General features: G+C 40.9%; 1 protein-coding gene across 6 annotated transcripts in view; it reads left to right on the top strand.

Moving 5' to 3' along the window:
- Positions 1-15849, top strand: part of vps13d (vacuolar protein sorting 13 homolog D) — a 276898-nt gene that overhangs the window by 51454 nt on the left and 209595 nt on the right. For all 6 annotated transcript variants that reach the window (XM_048561113.2, XM_059638090.1, XM_048561115.2 and 3 more), the window contains exons 19-23: positions 121-278; positions 1699-2736; positions 3885-3975; positions 8992-9118; positions 10958-11138. In XM_048561113.2, the coding sequence (XP_048417070.2) occupies positions 121-278; positions 1699-2736; positions 3885-3975; positions 8992-9118; positions 10958-11138 (1595 nt within the window). The remainder of the gene's footprint in view (positions 1-120; positions 279-1698; positions 2737-3884; positions 3976-8991; positions 9119-10957; positions 11139-15849) is intronic.

The following is a 15849-nucleotide window of genomic DNA, read 5'->3' as shown; positions in this document are numbered from 1 at the left end:
GAACCACTGAAGTAATCATTTAATGCCATTTGGTGCTCAAGAATATCTACTTCTGGTTAAAGAATACTACTTCATTAGGTGGAGTTGTGCTACTTTCATATTCTTAATTTCTCTTTCCAGCCTTTCATATCTTGAATGACACCACAATCCAGTTTATTTTGGAGAAAATTCCAGTTGAGTCAAATCCAGGTTTGTCTTTCCCAGTTGAAAACTCTTCAGATTCCTTTGAGACCACCAGTAAGATGAAGATTGAGGGAAAGTTTGTCAATCCTCTTAAGGTAATATATCAGGGTCATTCCAGTTTCTGCAGAATACATTTGTAATTAGTTTTTTAATTGTGTGGAGTCAGCCTCAATGCAAAACTATATTATTTCTTGTGAAATGATTGGAATCATTTGCTACCTTTTTGAGCCTCATTAGAATTTTTGTGCATTCCTCTTTTATGCTCTTGAGTTAATTGTCAGTAATCGTTCCCTTTATTGGTTATCATAACTTGCTTTCAGTAGTGTTTCTGCGCTGCCAAACGTCACATTATAATGTAATCCAGGGTCATAGCAGTAGCACCCTGCATTTGGAATTTGATTTTGTACTTGACCTCACATACACCTATTGAAATTTTGACAGCGGGTTTCAGAGAGTGAATGAAACAACAGAATTGTTACTATGCTCTAATTATAGATAATGAGTGATTTTCAGAGTACCATCCATAATAAGACTGTACCTTTATCTAAGAGATATTGGGAACTGCAGATGCTGGAGAATCCAAGATAATAAAGTGTGAAGCTGGATGAACACAGCAGGCCAAGAAGCATCTCGGGAGCACAAAAGCTGACGTTTCAGGCCTAGACCCTAGCTGCTTTATTCCCTCCTGAAAGAAGATCCTAACATATATCACTGATCATTATAGCAACCTAAAAGAAATCCTCTTTTTCAGGGCTGTCTTTCCAGCTAGAATCTGGCCAGTCATTTAACTAACGGTAGCTTAGCTTACTGCTTACTTGCTTAACAGATCTTACTAATTGTTTCATGTTCCAGATGAACGGCAGCACAGTGGCTCAGTGTTAGTACCGCTGTCTCTCAGCACCAAGGATCCAGGTTCATTGACAGCCTCGGGTGACTGTCTGTGTGGAGTTTGCACATTTCACCGAGTCTGCATGGGTTTTCTCCGGGTGCTCCAGCTGCTTCCTACAGTCCAAAGCTATTAACGTTACATTGATTGGCCATGCTAAATTGCCCTGTAATGTTCAGGGATGTGCAGGATAAGTGGATTAGGGTTACAGGGATAGGGTAGGAGGGTGGGCCTGGGTGCAGTGCTCTCTGGAGGGGCAGTATGGACTCAGTGGGTTGAATGATCTACTTCACACTGTAGGGATTCTATTATTCTAAAAAGCAATGGAATTAGCAAAAAAAATCATCTCGCATGCTGGTTGCCAGTACTGGTACTAGTGCTACTCTTTCACCCCAACAACCCAGTTGTGAATCCCTAAAAAGCAAGATAAATTGGAACGTAAACTGCTGGAAACATGCAGGTCAGACAGCATCTCTGGAAAGAGGAAGATGGTTATTATTTCAAATCAATGACAGTTTTTCAGGCATTCTTATTAAAATGAGTGCAAGTGATTTGATATAGCGTTAACTGCAGAGTAGTCAAACCCAAGGACAGACGTAATTTTGTGTAATTGTTTCTATACTATACAGGTAATGTTGGCAAAACACGTTTATGAACAGGTCCTACAGACATTGGACAACCTGACATACAGTGAGGATCTCAGCAAAACTCCACGTGGTTCAACCACTGCCACGCCAGAATCTCTCAATACTACTTCTACGTTGAGAAGCCCAAAATTCTCTGATCTCCAACGAGAGTGGAAAGGGAGTGGGCTTTTTGGCCAAGTGAGCTACCCATCAACTCCAGTTGATTTTCCAATTCCAGAGTCCAGATCATTCACTCAAATTCATGCTAATTTCTGCATCTCCGAGCTGCAGGTTCAGTTGTGTGGGGATCTCACTCTAGAATCGCAAGGATTGGTTAGCTTAACATTTCAAGACTTTGAAGTTGACTTCACTAAAGACCACCCTCATACGCTCGCCATCCAGATCACTCTGCGGTCGCTGCTGATGGAGGATTTGTTGGAAAAGAATCCAGACTCAAAATATAAACATTTAATGGTGTCTAGAGGAGCACCAAAACCTTCCAGTTTCACTCAAAAAGAATTCCTGTCGCAGTCTTGTCCATCTGTCTCCAACATAGAATATCCTGAAATGCCACGATCCCTTCCAGCTCACATAGAAGAAGCACAAAACGTCTTCCAGTTTTACCAGAGGCCAACCACTACGCAAAGAAAGCGAAACATGGACAAAAACATAGAGTATCCTATGACCCCGCCACCATCCCCAACTTTGAAAAGCTCCAAGTTGCACTGTACTAGAACAAATTTTGACGAATCGTTAGTGCATATTAATGTTTTACTGGTGGATAAGAAGCATCCGGAATTTTCCACACATTACAACAAGGTCAACAGAAATGTAGATGTAGATTTCAACTGTTTGGATGTGTTGATCACACTTCAAACCTGGGTGATGATTTTGGATTTCTTTGGGATTGGCTCAACGGCTAACAACCATGGCTTGAAACCTCCTGTGGAGGAGCTCCAGCATCAACCAACATCCAGTGGATCAGGTGCTCCATCTGAGGCAGGCCAGGAGGAACCCGTCAACACAAAACTGGATCTGAAGGTTGTTGTGCATTTTATTTCTTAGATTGACATTAATAGTACTGAGACAAATTGAGAGGGATTCTGGCAGATGTGCATGATTTAAGTACGTGTACATAGACATAGTGTTTCTTACAGAAGTACCTTTGTTGGAGTTAGAATGCAGTTTGTTTGAAGGAGCATTCTGCATAAAAGTGATTGTTGACCTCCAAACTATAATTTTTTGACACAATTCCATGTTTTGAACAGGCCAGGGTAACAACTGGATTATTACACACATTTCCTATCTGTTGGCTTGTATTGATATATCTGCTCACTAATGTGTGGGTTCAAGCAAATTTGTAGAATGTAATTCCTGCATTTATATCCTAACAGAACTAGATGCAAAGGACACTTGAGCAATCAATTATACAGGAACCGCTTGATATCTTTTCAGTGGTCTGTCAGTACTGAAGCTGGGCTCCTTTTCAGAGCATCTTGCCCCTGCTCTCCAGCTTGAGACTAGCAGTTCAGTTATTGTAGATCTGTTTAATACACATGAATGGCCTTAACATCAGAAAGTAGGTAAAGATCAGTAACAGTACATCTGAGATTCTATTCTACCCATAAATATGGTGGCAGGTCCAATTGTTTTACCTTGCATAATGTTTCCTAAAATGTTTTAAAGATTGCAGATGCCCCAGAGTGTAAACAAATGCCAGGAATTTTGATTTGTTAGAAAGACGCATTCAGTCATTGCGGTCATGTTTGGTGAGGTTTGAGGTTGATATAACACATGATTGTATGTTGTCCTTTCCTGCTGCTTTTCCTAATCAATTTTCCTATCATGATTTTTTTTGGCATTTTAGTTGTTACTGATTCACTGCATCAGTAGTGTGTAACCTGCAGGCCCCTGAGTTCTGAAAATGTGGATCTTGATCCTGCATCAGTTTTCCAGGCTTTCTTTTTTCTTAATTGCTGGGTTTTGATGGATCTACACGTTTGGAAAGATAGTTCTTAGCGTTGCTATCTAATTAACAACTTACGCATCAGCAACCGATATGTTAGTTGAAGACAATGATTGTATAAGCAAATTAATGATAACAGCATTTCTGTTCAACTGTTGCCACCAAAGACAATAGCTGGAAACCCTTGCAATTATCCACTGGAATGAATTTGCTTTCCTTGCAGGTTCACTCCCTGTCTCTGGTATTGAATAAGAAGACAAATGAACTTGCCAAAGCTAATGTATCAAAACTGTCAGCACATCTTGCACTGATTGGTGAGTCCTATACTATTGAGAGTTTTGAAGCGGTGTATTATGAACACATGAATTTCGGGTTAAATATGCATTTGTTAGGAGGGGAGATATCTTTGAATCCCCACTAATACACAGTTGCTCTTTACAGGTATAATTAAAAACCACAGGTACATAACAGAAAAATTCGGTACATCAAGGTTTGGCATTGTAACCTACCGTGTTTTTGTAGGACATAAATAAAGTGCCCATCTAGTTGTGATATAATCCACCAGCTGGTGTAACTGCACCCACCATAGATCCCAGTGTTTCATGTGGTGCATCAGTAGCAACAACAAAAGAAAATCTCATGTTTGTAACTAGAGGTTGTAGATTTAAAATAATTGGTGAGGGAATGACGTGGTTTTTCAGACAGTTTTGTCAGGAACACACTAACTGAATCAGTGGTGAGATGGAATTCCATAAGAAATTTTATAAAGGCCGTTGGCGGTAGAGAGAACTGGTTTTCAGGCTTATGGAGAAGAGGCTGGTCTGAGAGACCAAATTGCATTGCTCTGCCAAAATGCTCATACAAGCATGATGTGTGAATGCTCGCTCTTTGTACTGCTACAGAATCATAGAATCTTACATTACATATAGAAAATTGGTTAACAGGCAAGAATCAAAAGGTGTTGCAAGGACTGCAGAGTGGTTGATGGCAGAGATGAATAGTGGGCTGAAAGATGGTTATATGATTTATTATTTTAAATACACGTAGAATACAAGAGCAAAGAAAATAGGAAGACCTGCAATTACATAGTGCCTTCCATGATCACTACATCACTCGAGACACACACCAGAGGCATTCCATTAGCTATCATGTCAATGCTGTGATGTAGCTACAATCGTTTTATGCACAGCAAGTTTCAACAAACAAGTGAGGTAATGACCAGACAATCTGTTTTTGTTTTGTTGAATTGAGGTAATACCAGGATAATTCTCCTGCTGTTCTTCAAAATAGTGCCAAGAGGACGCTTCATTAGCGGGCAGATGAAATTTAATGTTACATCCAGATAACAGCACCTTCAACATTGCAGAGCTCCCTCAGTAATGCACAGACATGATGACCTTGATGTTTGTGTGCAAGTTATGGAGTTGAGCTTCAGCCTATATCCTTGTGCCCAGAGGTGAGAGTGCTATGAACTATGTCAGGTTTGAGGCATAGCTTATAAGCAAATTTTATGGTCATTGTACAAATAATGCTGGATACAGTTTTAGGTGATCTGTTACAGAAAGGCCATTAAAATCAGAGAGAATATAAAGTATCGATGGTGTTAAAATATCAAAATTAATAATGGTGATGATAATACATGAGACAAGACAAGACTATCTTTGCTAGTTAGTGTTAACTGAAGATTGTCACCAACGAGTTTGAGAATTTATTTTTATGTAAAGTGTTTTAGGAATATGGCATGTTTTACAACAGAGTAAATTAGGTAGCAGTCATTGAATCTCTCAAGGCAACATTAGATAAATATTTGGAATTAGGGAGATGCAGGGGTTTCAGAAGAAAAAAGGACAGTAGCTACAGAATTATAAGAAATTTTGGATTGCTTTGACAAAGCTCTGATAGGCAGAATGGCTGTCTTCATTGCAAACTTCTATGATTATATATGATTGTGAATGGCTCTTCTGAATCATACATTAGCTATTTTGGGATTGCACACGAATTGTGCAGTGTAAATCATCCAGTTCCCATTGAGGTTCTATTTATAAAATAATTTTGAGTAAAAGACTCTACCTTTACTATTAATGCAGTCTGCCCTCACCACAAACAACCAGTGACACAGCATCCTACTCCACAACAAATATGGCCAAAGCAACTGTATTTCCAAATAAAAATGAGAAGCATATGACCTCAAATAGAACCAACAAAGGACAGGATATTTCTGACCCATTCTAGGAAGGTTCGGCAACACGTTCCAAACTACTGCCAGAAGGATAAGTATGCCTGAAATATGATTGTCTTGACCTGCATTCACCAAACTATTTATTAGTTACTTCTTTGTTCATTCCATTCTGCTGACTAAAATAGATCACCTAAAATGCATGTGGCAATCAGTGTACGCACAGTGATGCCATGAAATCTTTTGTGGTCTTCTCAAGGAGCGGTGTGCAGTGACTTTGCTAAGACCTGTATGTAATATGCATTTTAAAAAGTGGAGTTCTACCACTAGGTGTCACCCGTTACTTTGTAATTTCAGTTGAGAAGACAAGAAGTAATTGCCATAATCATGACTTCTAAATGCCCCAGGGTATTGCGTGATTTGTTTATTATTCTCAAAAATAGTTTTATGGAAACATGAGATTATTAGTTATATTGGTTATCTTGTTTTGAAGTGACATGCTTGTATTTTCATGGAATCATAGGATGCCTATAACATTGAAGCAGGCCATTCAGTCCATTAAGTCCATACCGACTCGCCAAAGAGCATCCCACCAGGCAGCACATGCTTGACTTTTCTATATTAGCATGGCCAATCCATCTTACCTGCACATCTTTGGACTGTGAAAGGAAACTGGAGAAACCCATACGGACACAGAGAGAATGTGCAAACTCTAATTTTCCAATTAGTTTACCAAATTGTGATAAACCAACTATATATTCTGGTCGAATTCATTAAATGGATGTTTCACTGTTTTTGTTGAGGTTTCTACAATGACCTTGTACAAGATCAGGAGTTTCTTCTATTCACTCATTGGGTGTAAGTATCACTGGCTGGGCCAACATTTATTGCCCGTCCTTAGTTGCACTTTAGAAGATTAATGGTGAACTGACTTTGAACCACTGCAGTCCATGTGCTGTAGACTGGCCCACAATGCGCTTTGTTATAGGTTGAATTCCAGGACTTCAACACACTGACAATGGAGGAATAAAGATATATATCCAAATCAGGATTGTGAGTGGCTTGGCAGGGAACTAACAAGTAGTGATATTCCCATGTATCTACTGTCCTGTCCTTCTCAATTGAAGTGGTCATTAGAAGGTGTTGTCAAAGGATCCTTTCAGATGTACCTTTGTGTACATAGACTGAAAATTATTGAAATGATTCATCAAATGCTCAGTCCATGAGTTTCTTCAAAATGCTACTACAACAAGTCAGTCAATGTGCAAGGCTGAATACTGAGCTTAGTGTTTTTTTTTAAAAAGCAAGTTGTCTGAATGTTGTTCCTGAATTTCCTTACTTGCACAGGAAATTTTGGGGGGGCTGCTTTCTTGAGCTACTTGTTCTTGTGCCTCTTTACAATGAATTTACGTACGGAACACTGAATACAGATCCGGCGATAATGGAGAAACCATGCTGTATTTCTAAGTCAGATGTTATATCTGTTCTGAGGAAGGGTCACCGGACCCGAAACATGATGCTGCCAAACCTGAGCTTTTCCAGCAATGTTGTTTTTGTTCCTGATTTACAGCATCCGCAGTTCTTATGGTTTTTATTATGTCTGTTGGAGCAGTTGGTATCCCCATTGTAATGCAGTTTTTAGCCTTCTTGGTATCTTTTATGTTAGATGTTACAAGGTAGATCACTGTTTGAAATGTTGTAGTACATTCTATAGGTCAATGGCCAGTGGTAGAAGAGCACAGAAAAGAGAACTGTCTGTTCTGGGCAGTATTGCATCATTGTTTAGTCTTTCAAGAATCAGCATCTAAGATATTTGATGCAGAGGGTCTAATCTCTCTTTTACAGTTAAAAATGTTTATTTCTCTGATGTTTTTGATAGTAGTAACTCCTAAAATAATGTTAGTGGAAAATTTGGCATTGATGATGTGAAGTTGGATAATATAGCTGGACTTTCTTTTCAAATGATTGTTGCCCACCACTTACTTGATGTGAACGTTACGTAGAGCATGTCAGTTTGGATGTTATCTGGCTTCTTCCAAAGTCTGGCATGTGCCTGTTTGTTATCTGAGATTTGAACTTTGAATTGTTAATAAGTAGTTCCACTCCTGACATTAGGGAAAGTCATTGAAGTGTTGAAGATGAGAGCGTTTCCGTAAGGAAGTTCCACAGCTTTGGTGATTTAATGCAAGGCCTGTGACAATAGCAGTCACATGTTGTGATGCAGTTATGACCCAGTCTGTTGGATTTCCTTTTGATCCCCAGCCCTCATTGTGTTACTAGGGCTTGTTAGTTTGATTCTGTGGCAAACTGGCCACCTTTCTTCATTACTCAGTAAGACTAAAAATCATGTTAACTGGCCATTTATCTCCTTGTCCTGATCTGTGCAGCCAGGTAATTAATTTTCATCCAACTATTTTAAAAAGTTTCTGAGAAATGATAAAGTATCACATAAAAATCTTGTCCAGTTGACTAGCCAACAGCTGAAAACATTGTCTGATTGTAGCAAATTCATTGAACTTACTTGATTGATACTCTGTAGCAAACTGTGCTAACTGTTTCACTTCAATCAGTGTTCCAGTGTTAACGCCAATCGTATGACTGATGTGTTCATACTATTGTAACCGTAATTTATCACCTTCAGAATTGGTTGTATCATGCAGTATTACACCAAAGATTGTGGACAAATTTTAAATCTCTGCTTTATTAAATACTAGTCTGGTTTGTCCCTGTAGGGTAGTATTGAGTGAAGGTGACGTATTTGACCTAACTGAGAATTTCCACCAGTCCTGGTGGGATATTTGTTTGCTTTCAAATCAAAAGCAAAATGCTTAAAAACAGTGAAAGATATTCTTATTTCTTAATGGAGCTGAGTTGAAAGTGGAGCAACTACACTACTTAAATAAATATGTTATTCGATTGTTAGGAGGGAAGGAAGCTGGGAGAAATGCATCCTGCGAAGACCTTGCTGACACTTTGAAAATGAAAACATGTTGAGAAATGGAATGTAATTATACAAAGTGTGTGGTCACCCATTCTGTTTCTACACAATTAAAGCTGTTCAAATGTTCTTATTAAGTTTGAATTATTTTATTAGTCAATACATAGGAAGCAGTATCTAGATTGCTAATTGTGATTACGCATTTATATCATGCAGAAGGGGACTTTGCTCTACAAGGCAGTCTCGGAAGCCTTTCCCTCAGTGATCTGACACCCCATGGGGAGCTGTACAGGGAACGTTTTACCACTAGTGGTAAAGAAGCACTCATCTTCAACATTTACAAGTATGCATTTGTGTCTGTGTAATATTTTTAACAACTTTTACTTTATCCATAAAATACTACAAATGCTTTTTTCTGGGTTTGTGCAAATAAAATTAAAAGGTAGTAAAAATCTCCAGTCGGGTTTTAACCTTGAATGAATGTTATATGCCAGAACTCCAAAATGAAAGAATAAACGTATTCTTAGATTATGCTTGTGTATAAATCCATGATAGAAAAGTCCCATTCAATCTTCGAGTCCCTGACAGAGTGATATAAATGGAAAGTTGCTACTGGTGAAATTTTTCTCCATTCTACTGCAGAATATTCTATACCAAAACTTTGTAGGCAACAAAAACATGTGAAGTATATATTGCAGGTGTAGGATTGTAATGAGTATTAGTGCTTGAGGGAACAAAATACAGCTGTTATTAAATCCTGATTGACTTACCATATATTAAAAAAGACTGCTACAGATCTTAAAATTTTATTTTGCCTCAAGTAAAACGTGTTCAGTAAAGGTGAAATGGAGTTTCATATTGCATTTGTAAGTTCTCTATTAGTTTACCACACCTTGCGCACTTACACAGCAGTAGTCCCTGCCCTTGAACTCCAAAACCTGATACTGTTACAGGCGGCACGGTGGCTCAGTGGTTAGCACTGCAGCCTCACAGCACCAGGGGCCTAGGTTCGATTCCAGCCTCGGGTAACTGTCTGTGTGGAGTTCACACATTCTCCCCCTGTCTGCGTGGGTTTCCTCCGACAGTCCAAAGATGTGCATGCTAGGTGGATCGGCCATGCTAAATTGCCCGTAGTGTTCAGGGGTGTGTGGGTTATAGGGGCATGGGTCTGGGTGGGATACTGCAAGGGGCAGTGTGGACTTGTTGGGCCAAAGGGCCTGTTTTCACACTGTGGGGAATCTAATCTTTTCATTTGGTTACTAGAAACCACCTAAAGGAGGGCTGCGCTGATTTGCCATCTTTCTGTTGTTTCTTATAAGTATGCAGCCTCTATTTGATCACTTGGTACGCCTATTTTGGAGAACCAATTCGCTTTGACTCTAATTGGGATACATATTGAGGCCATGATGTACGCATGGCATCTTATACATTCTTTAAACCCATAGACACCCTTCATGAATTGTTCTCAATTTTTGTTTGTTAAAGATAGTCAAAACCTTTAACATAATGTCTGCAAGCTTTTATAACGCAATGTTACATGTTGAACTTTATTAATCTTCTACTTGGTCATTAATCTTACAATTTCAGTGTCTATTTCTACCTCTATAACATTGCATGAATCCCTAATTGCACTTGCAGCTGGTTCCTCCATCTGTGTCTGGTCACCAAACTCAATTGTCACAAGGTTCCCTTGATTTCCCATTAGCCACACTGTATAAACAACAGCTGATCCAAAACTCTTGATCAAATCCCACCTCATATCAAAGTTCACTCATCTCTGTCCCCGCTGAACTACATTGGTTATTGGTCCTAAAGATCTCAAATTTAAAATTCTCATCCTTGTGTCTAAATCCCTCCCTGCTCTTAGCATCCTTCCTTTCTCTGTATGTATCTATGTTCCCAAACACTCGATTCCTGTGTCACTCTGTCCTTCAGTGCACACCCCATTCCCTGGTCTCACTGTTGGCCACTGTGCCTTCAAGTACCTAGGATCTAAGCTCTGGAATACCGTTCCTAAGGCCATCCACGTGTCTACCCTCTTCCCTCGTTATAGCCTATGTTTTTAACCAAGTGTTTGGTCATTCTAATTTTTCCTAATTTGGCTTGCTGTTGACCTGCATCTTTGAGAACTAACGAATGTAAGTTGTTGTTGAATAAGGCAATTCTTTTCCTCTCAAACCAGGTATGGCAGACCAGACCCGAAGCTTAAGCGAGATTGTGACATGAGAGTGAGCCTTCAAATGGCATCAGTGCAGTATGTTCACACCCAGCGCTTCCAAGCCGAGGTGGTGGCTTTTATTCAGCATTTCACACAGCTACAGGATGTACTGGGGCGGCAGAGAGCAGCCATAGAGGGACAAGCAGTAAGACGTTTACGTACCTACTACTATGTGTTGAGCAATAAGGGATCATGCAATTTGATATTCGTTCAGAATCCTTTTTACTAACTCTGGCTTGCTTTCCTTTCCAGTTCAAAGGCACTGAAGCCAGTTGCAATACAGCTGCAGCTATGTTGATTGATATCAATTCACTCAGCACAGCCCTGGTATCATCTTAATAAAATGTGAGGCTGGATGAACACAGCAGGCCAAGCAGCATCTCAGGAGCACAAAAGCTGACGTTTCGGGCCTGGACCCTTCATCAGAGAGGGGGATGGGGAGAGGGAACTGGAATAAATAGGGAGAGAGGGGGAGGCGGACCGAAGATGGAGAGTAAAGAAGATAGGGGGAGAGAGTATAGGTGGGGAGGTAGGGAGGGGATAGGTCAGTCCAGGGAAGACGGACAGGTCAAGGAGGTGGGATGAGGTTAGTAGGTGGATGGGGGTGCGGCTTGGGTTGGGAGGAAGGGATGGGTGAGAGGAAGAACCGGTTAGGGAGGCAGAGACAAGTTGGACTGGTTTTGGGATGCAGTGGGTGGGGGGGGAAGAGCAGGGCTGGTTGTGTGGTGCAGTGGGGGGAGGGGATGAACTGGGCTGGTTTAGGGATGCAGTAGGGGAAGGGGAGATTTTGAAACTGGTGAAGTCCACATTGATACCATTAGGCTGCAGGGTTCCCAGGCGGAATATGAGTTGCTGTTCCTGCAACCTTCGGGTGGCATCATTGTGGCAGTGCAGGAGGCCCATGATGGACATGTCATCTAGAGAATGGGAGGGGGAGTGGAAATGGTTTGCGACTGGGAGGTGCAGTTGTTTAACCATTTCCACTCCCCCTCCCATTCTCTAGATGACATGTCCATCATGGGCCTCCTGCACTGCCACAATGATGCCACCCGAAGGTTGCAGGAACAGCAACTCATATTCCGCCTGGGAACCCTGCAGCCTAATGGTATCAATGTGGACTTCACCAGTTTCAAAATCTCCCCTTCCCCTACTGCATCCCTAAACCAGCCCAGTTCATCCCCTCCCCCCACTGCACCACACAACCAGCCCTGCTCTTCCCCCCCACCCACTGCATCCCAAAACCAGCCCAATCGGTCTCTGCCTGCCTAACCGGTTCTTCCTCTCACCCATCCCTTCCTCCCACCCCAAGCCGCACCCCCATCTACCTACTAACCTCATCCCACCTCCTTGACCTGTCCGTCTTCCCTGGACTGACCTATCCCCTCCCTACCTCCCCACCTATACTCTCTCCACCTATCTTCTTTACTCTCCATCTTCGGTCCGCCTCCCCCTCTCTCCCTATTTATTCCAGTTCCCTCTCCCCATCCCCCTCTCTGATGAAGGGTCTAGGCCCGAAACGTCAGCTTTTGTGCTCCTGAGATGCTGCTTGGCCTGCTGTGTTCATCCAGCCTCACATTTTATTACCTTGGAATTCTCCAGCATCTGCAGTTCCCATTATCTCTGGTATCGTCTTATCTGGATGACTCAGTTGTATGTTACTTCACCATATAGTCATGCTGAGAGAGTTGGGATTTCTTCTAGATTTTGCATACTTAAAGAATTCAGAGTGCACTGTTTAATGAAAGGGAAATAGAATACCATTGAAGTGTTTCTCTATCAGGGCAGCTGAACGCTGATAATTCATTGTGCGCCTTATTTCATTTTTTTTTATTCAGGTGTTCAGTTTTAGGGAATAGTGCTTTATTCAGAAGCTTGTATATCTCTCTAATTTGAAGCAGTTCTGGCTATGCCTTTGAGAAAAACATGATTCTGGTCTTTGTGTCTAAATGTTGCTACTGTCATTGTATGGTGTGAAAATATTTGTAAACCTCCATAAGACAGTTCATCTTCGCATCAGTCTTCACGGTGAAAACCCAATCCAATCCCAGAACTTAGGGATCCAGGTGGCAGAGGTGAGTATAGTTGCCATTGATAAGGAGAAGGTGCTGTGGAAGCTAAAAGACCTGAAGGTGGATAAATCACCTGGACTAGGTGAACTACATCCCAGAGTTCTGAAGGAGATAGCAGAGGAGATTGTGGAGACTTTGGTGCTGATCTTTCAGCAAACACAGAAGTGAGGGAGGGTTCCAGAGGGCTGGAAAATGGCTAAATAGCACTCCTGTTTAAGAGAGGAGGAAGACAGTAAATTATAGGCCAGTTAATCTGACCTTGGTCATCCGTAAGGTTTTACGGTCTATTGGTAAGAATGAGATTGTGGAATACTTAGAAATGTGTGGTAAAATAGGGCTGAATCAGCATAACTTCGTCGAAGGAAGGTAATGCCTGACAAATCTGTTAAATTCTTTGAGGAGTTAATGAGCAAGTTTGACAAAGAAAAGCCAGTGGATGTGATGTATTTGAATTTCCAGAATGCCTTTGAGCAGGTGTCTCACAGGACGCTGTGAAATAAGAGCCCATGGTGTTATGAACAAGGTAAAAACATGGAAAGAAGACTAGATGACTGGCAAAATGCAGAATGTAGGGATAAAAGTTTTTTTTTCAGGATAGCAGATAGTGGCTAGTGGAGTTTTGTCAGGGTTTGCATTATTCACGTTATACATTAACAATATGGATGAATAACTGAGGGCATTGTTGCTAAGTTTGCAGATGACACAAGCATAGGCGAAGAGCAAAGTAGTGTTGAGGAAGTGGGGAGGCTGCCAAAGGATTTTGACAGGCTAGGAGAGTGGGCAGAGTGGCTGATAGAATACAAAGTAGGAGAATGTGAGGTATATACTTTTGTAGAAGGAATAGAAGCATAGTCTATTTTCTAAATGGGGAACGGTTTTAGAAATCTGAAGCACAGCAGGACTTGGGACTCCTAGTCCAGGATTCTCTTAAGGTTAACGTGCAGGATCAGTTGGTAGCTAGAAAAACAAATGCATAGTTTGCATTCATTTCAAGAGAGCTAGAATCCAAGAGTAGAGATGTACTTCTGAGGCTGTATCAAGCTCTTAACAAACTGATCTTGTGATTGAGGAAAAATGTGCTGACATCAAAGGGGTTCCAGAGAGGGTTTACAAGAATCTTAGGGGATGAAAGGCTTGTGATACAAGAACTATATGGGTTTGTACTTGCAGTTTAGAAGGCTGGGGGGGATCTCACTGAAATTTACAGAATACTGAGCGGCCTGGATTGAGTGGAGATGGTGAATACGTTTTCACTGGTATTAGAGACCAGGACCCGAAGGCACAGCCTCAGAATGAAGGGACGACCCCTATAGATGAGGAAGAATTTCAGAGTGTGATGAATCAATGGAATTTATTGCTGCAGAAGGCTGAGGAGGCCAAGTTATTGAGTGTATTTAAGACAGAAATAGGTTCTTGATTGGTAAGGGTATCACGAGCTATGGGGAAAAGGCATGGAAATAGGGTTAAGAAGCATAACAGCCATGATCAAATGTTGGAGCTGATTCGATGGGCCAAGTAGACTAATCTTGCTCCTGTATGTAATCGTCTGTCACCCTTGACAGGACTATCTCGTACGTTGGGTAGTTGTCTTGTGTGACAGACTGTCAGACAGGCAATCACTTGTCTGCTTTTAGCCGACGAGAACTGGGAAATGGAGGTCAATAAGTTAACATAGTGGAATTAAGTTGTGCAGGCTAGTAGTCTGGATGTACTGTCCTGTTGAACTGCTGGTTATGTGAAATTATTGATAATGAAATGAAGCAGTAGGTATTTCGCAAACTGCCAAGTTTAATGATAAATAATTGAGACATTGGGTCTGCTTGCACCTTCTTCATTATTGTACTGTTTTGTTTTACTCCGCACTAGTTTTTCTTTTATGACACTTTGCTCCAAAGCTTTACTTTTGGAAGCAGCCCAACTAAGTTTGCATTTTTTAAAATATGAGTCAGATTCCAAGATGAATCCAATTGTTGTGAAGAAAATCAGTATTTTACTGCTTTATCACCTGTATTCCTGCAAAGTAGCTTCAGGTCAATTCTCTGTAACATTGCTGTGTTTTTTCACATCTCGTGAATATGGATATATGATTAGCAACAGAATAAGGTAATTTGGCCCCTCAAACCTAATCCAGCATTTAGTGAGATCTTGACTGATCTGTTTGTGTTTCAAATTCCATATTCTCATCTATAGTACTTGTGTTAACCTTTGATTGCCTTGCCTAGACCTCTGCCAGATTTTTTCCCAATCAGTCAACCTATTCATATCATCCTGCAACCTCTTTACGACCATGTTTTCCTGCCTATCTTTGTGTCATCTACAAATTTAGCAACCATAAGTCTGTTCCCCTCCATTAAGTAATGGCTTTGCATTGAGGCCCCAAGATAGACCCTGTGGGCCCCAGTTTTACGACCTGCTGATCTGAAAAGTACTAATTTATCCATACTCTTTTCTAACAATGAGCTGATTGAATTTCTTAAATTCAGGTTACCTCCGACACCATGTGCTTTTATTTTGTGGAATAACATTTCGTGACACCTTGTCAGGTGCCTCCTGGAGGACTAGGTATGGTATGTTATTAAGTTCCCCCTTATCCACAGCAATTCTACCCCTTAACAGAATGCCAGTAATTTGGTTGACCATGATTTTCCTTTCACAAAACCACTGACTCTTCCAGATTATCTTGATTTTTTTTTCAAAGTTCCCAGCTATAAACCCTTCAACGATTGATTCTAATTTTCCCCATGACGGACATCAAGCTAACTGTTCTGTTATTTCCTAATGGTTTTC

Source organism: Stegostoma tigrinum, chromosome 28, assembly GCF_030684315.1.
Source record: "Stegostoma tigrinum isolate sSteTig4 chromosome 28, sSteTig4.hap1, whole genome shotgun sequence".
Classification (NCBI taxonomy): Eukaryota; Metazoa; Chordata; class Chondrichthyes; order Orectolobiformes; family Stegostomatidae; genus Stegostoma; species Stegostoma tigrinum.
Note: the sequence above shows the minus strand (reverse complement) of the source record. Positions and strands in the feature narration are given on the sequence as shown.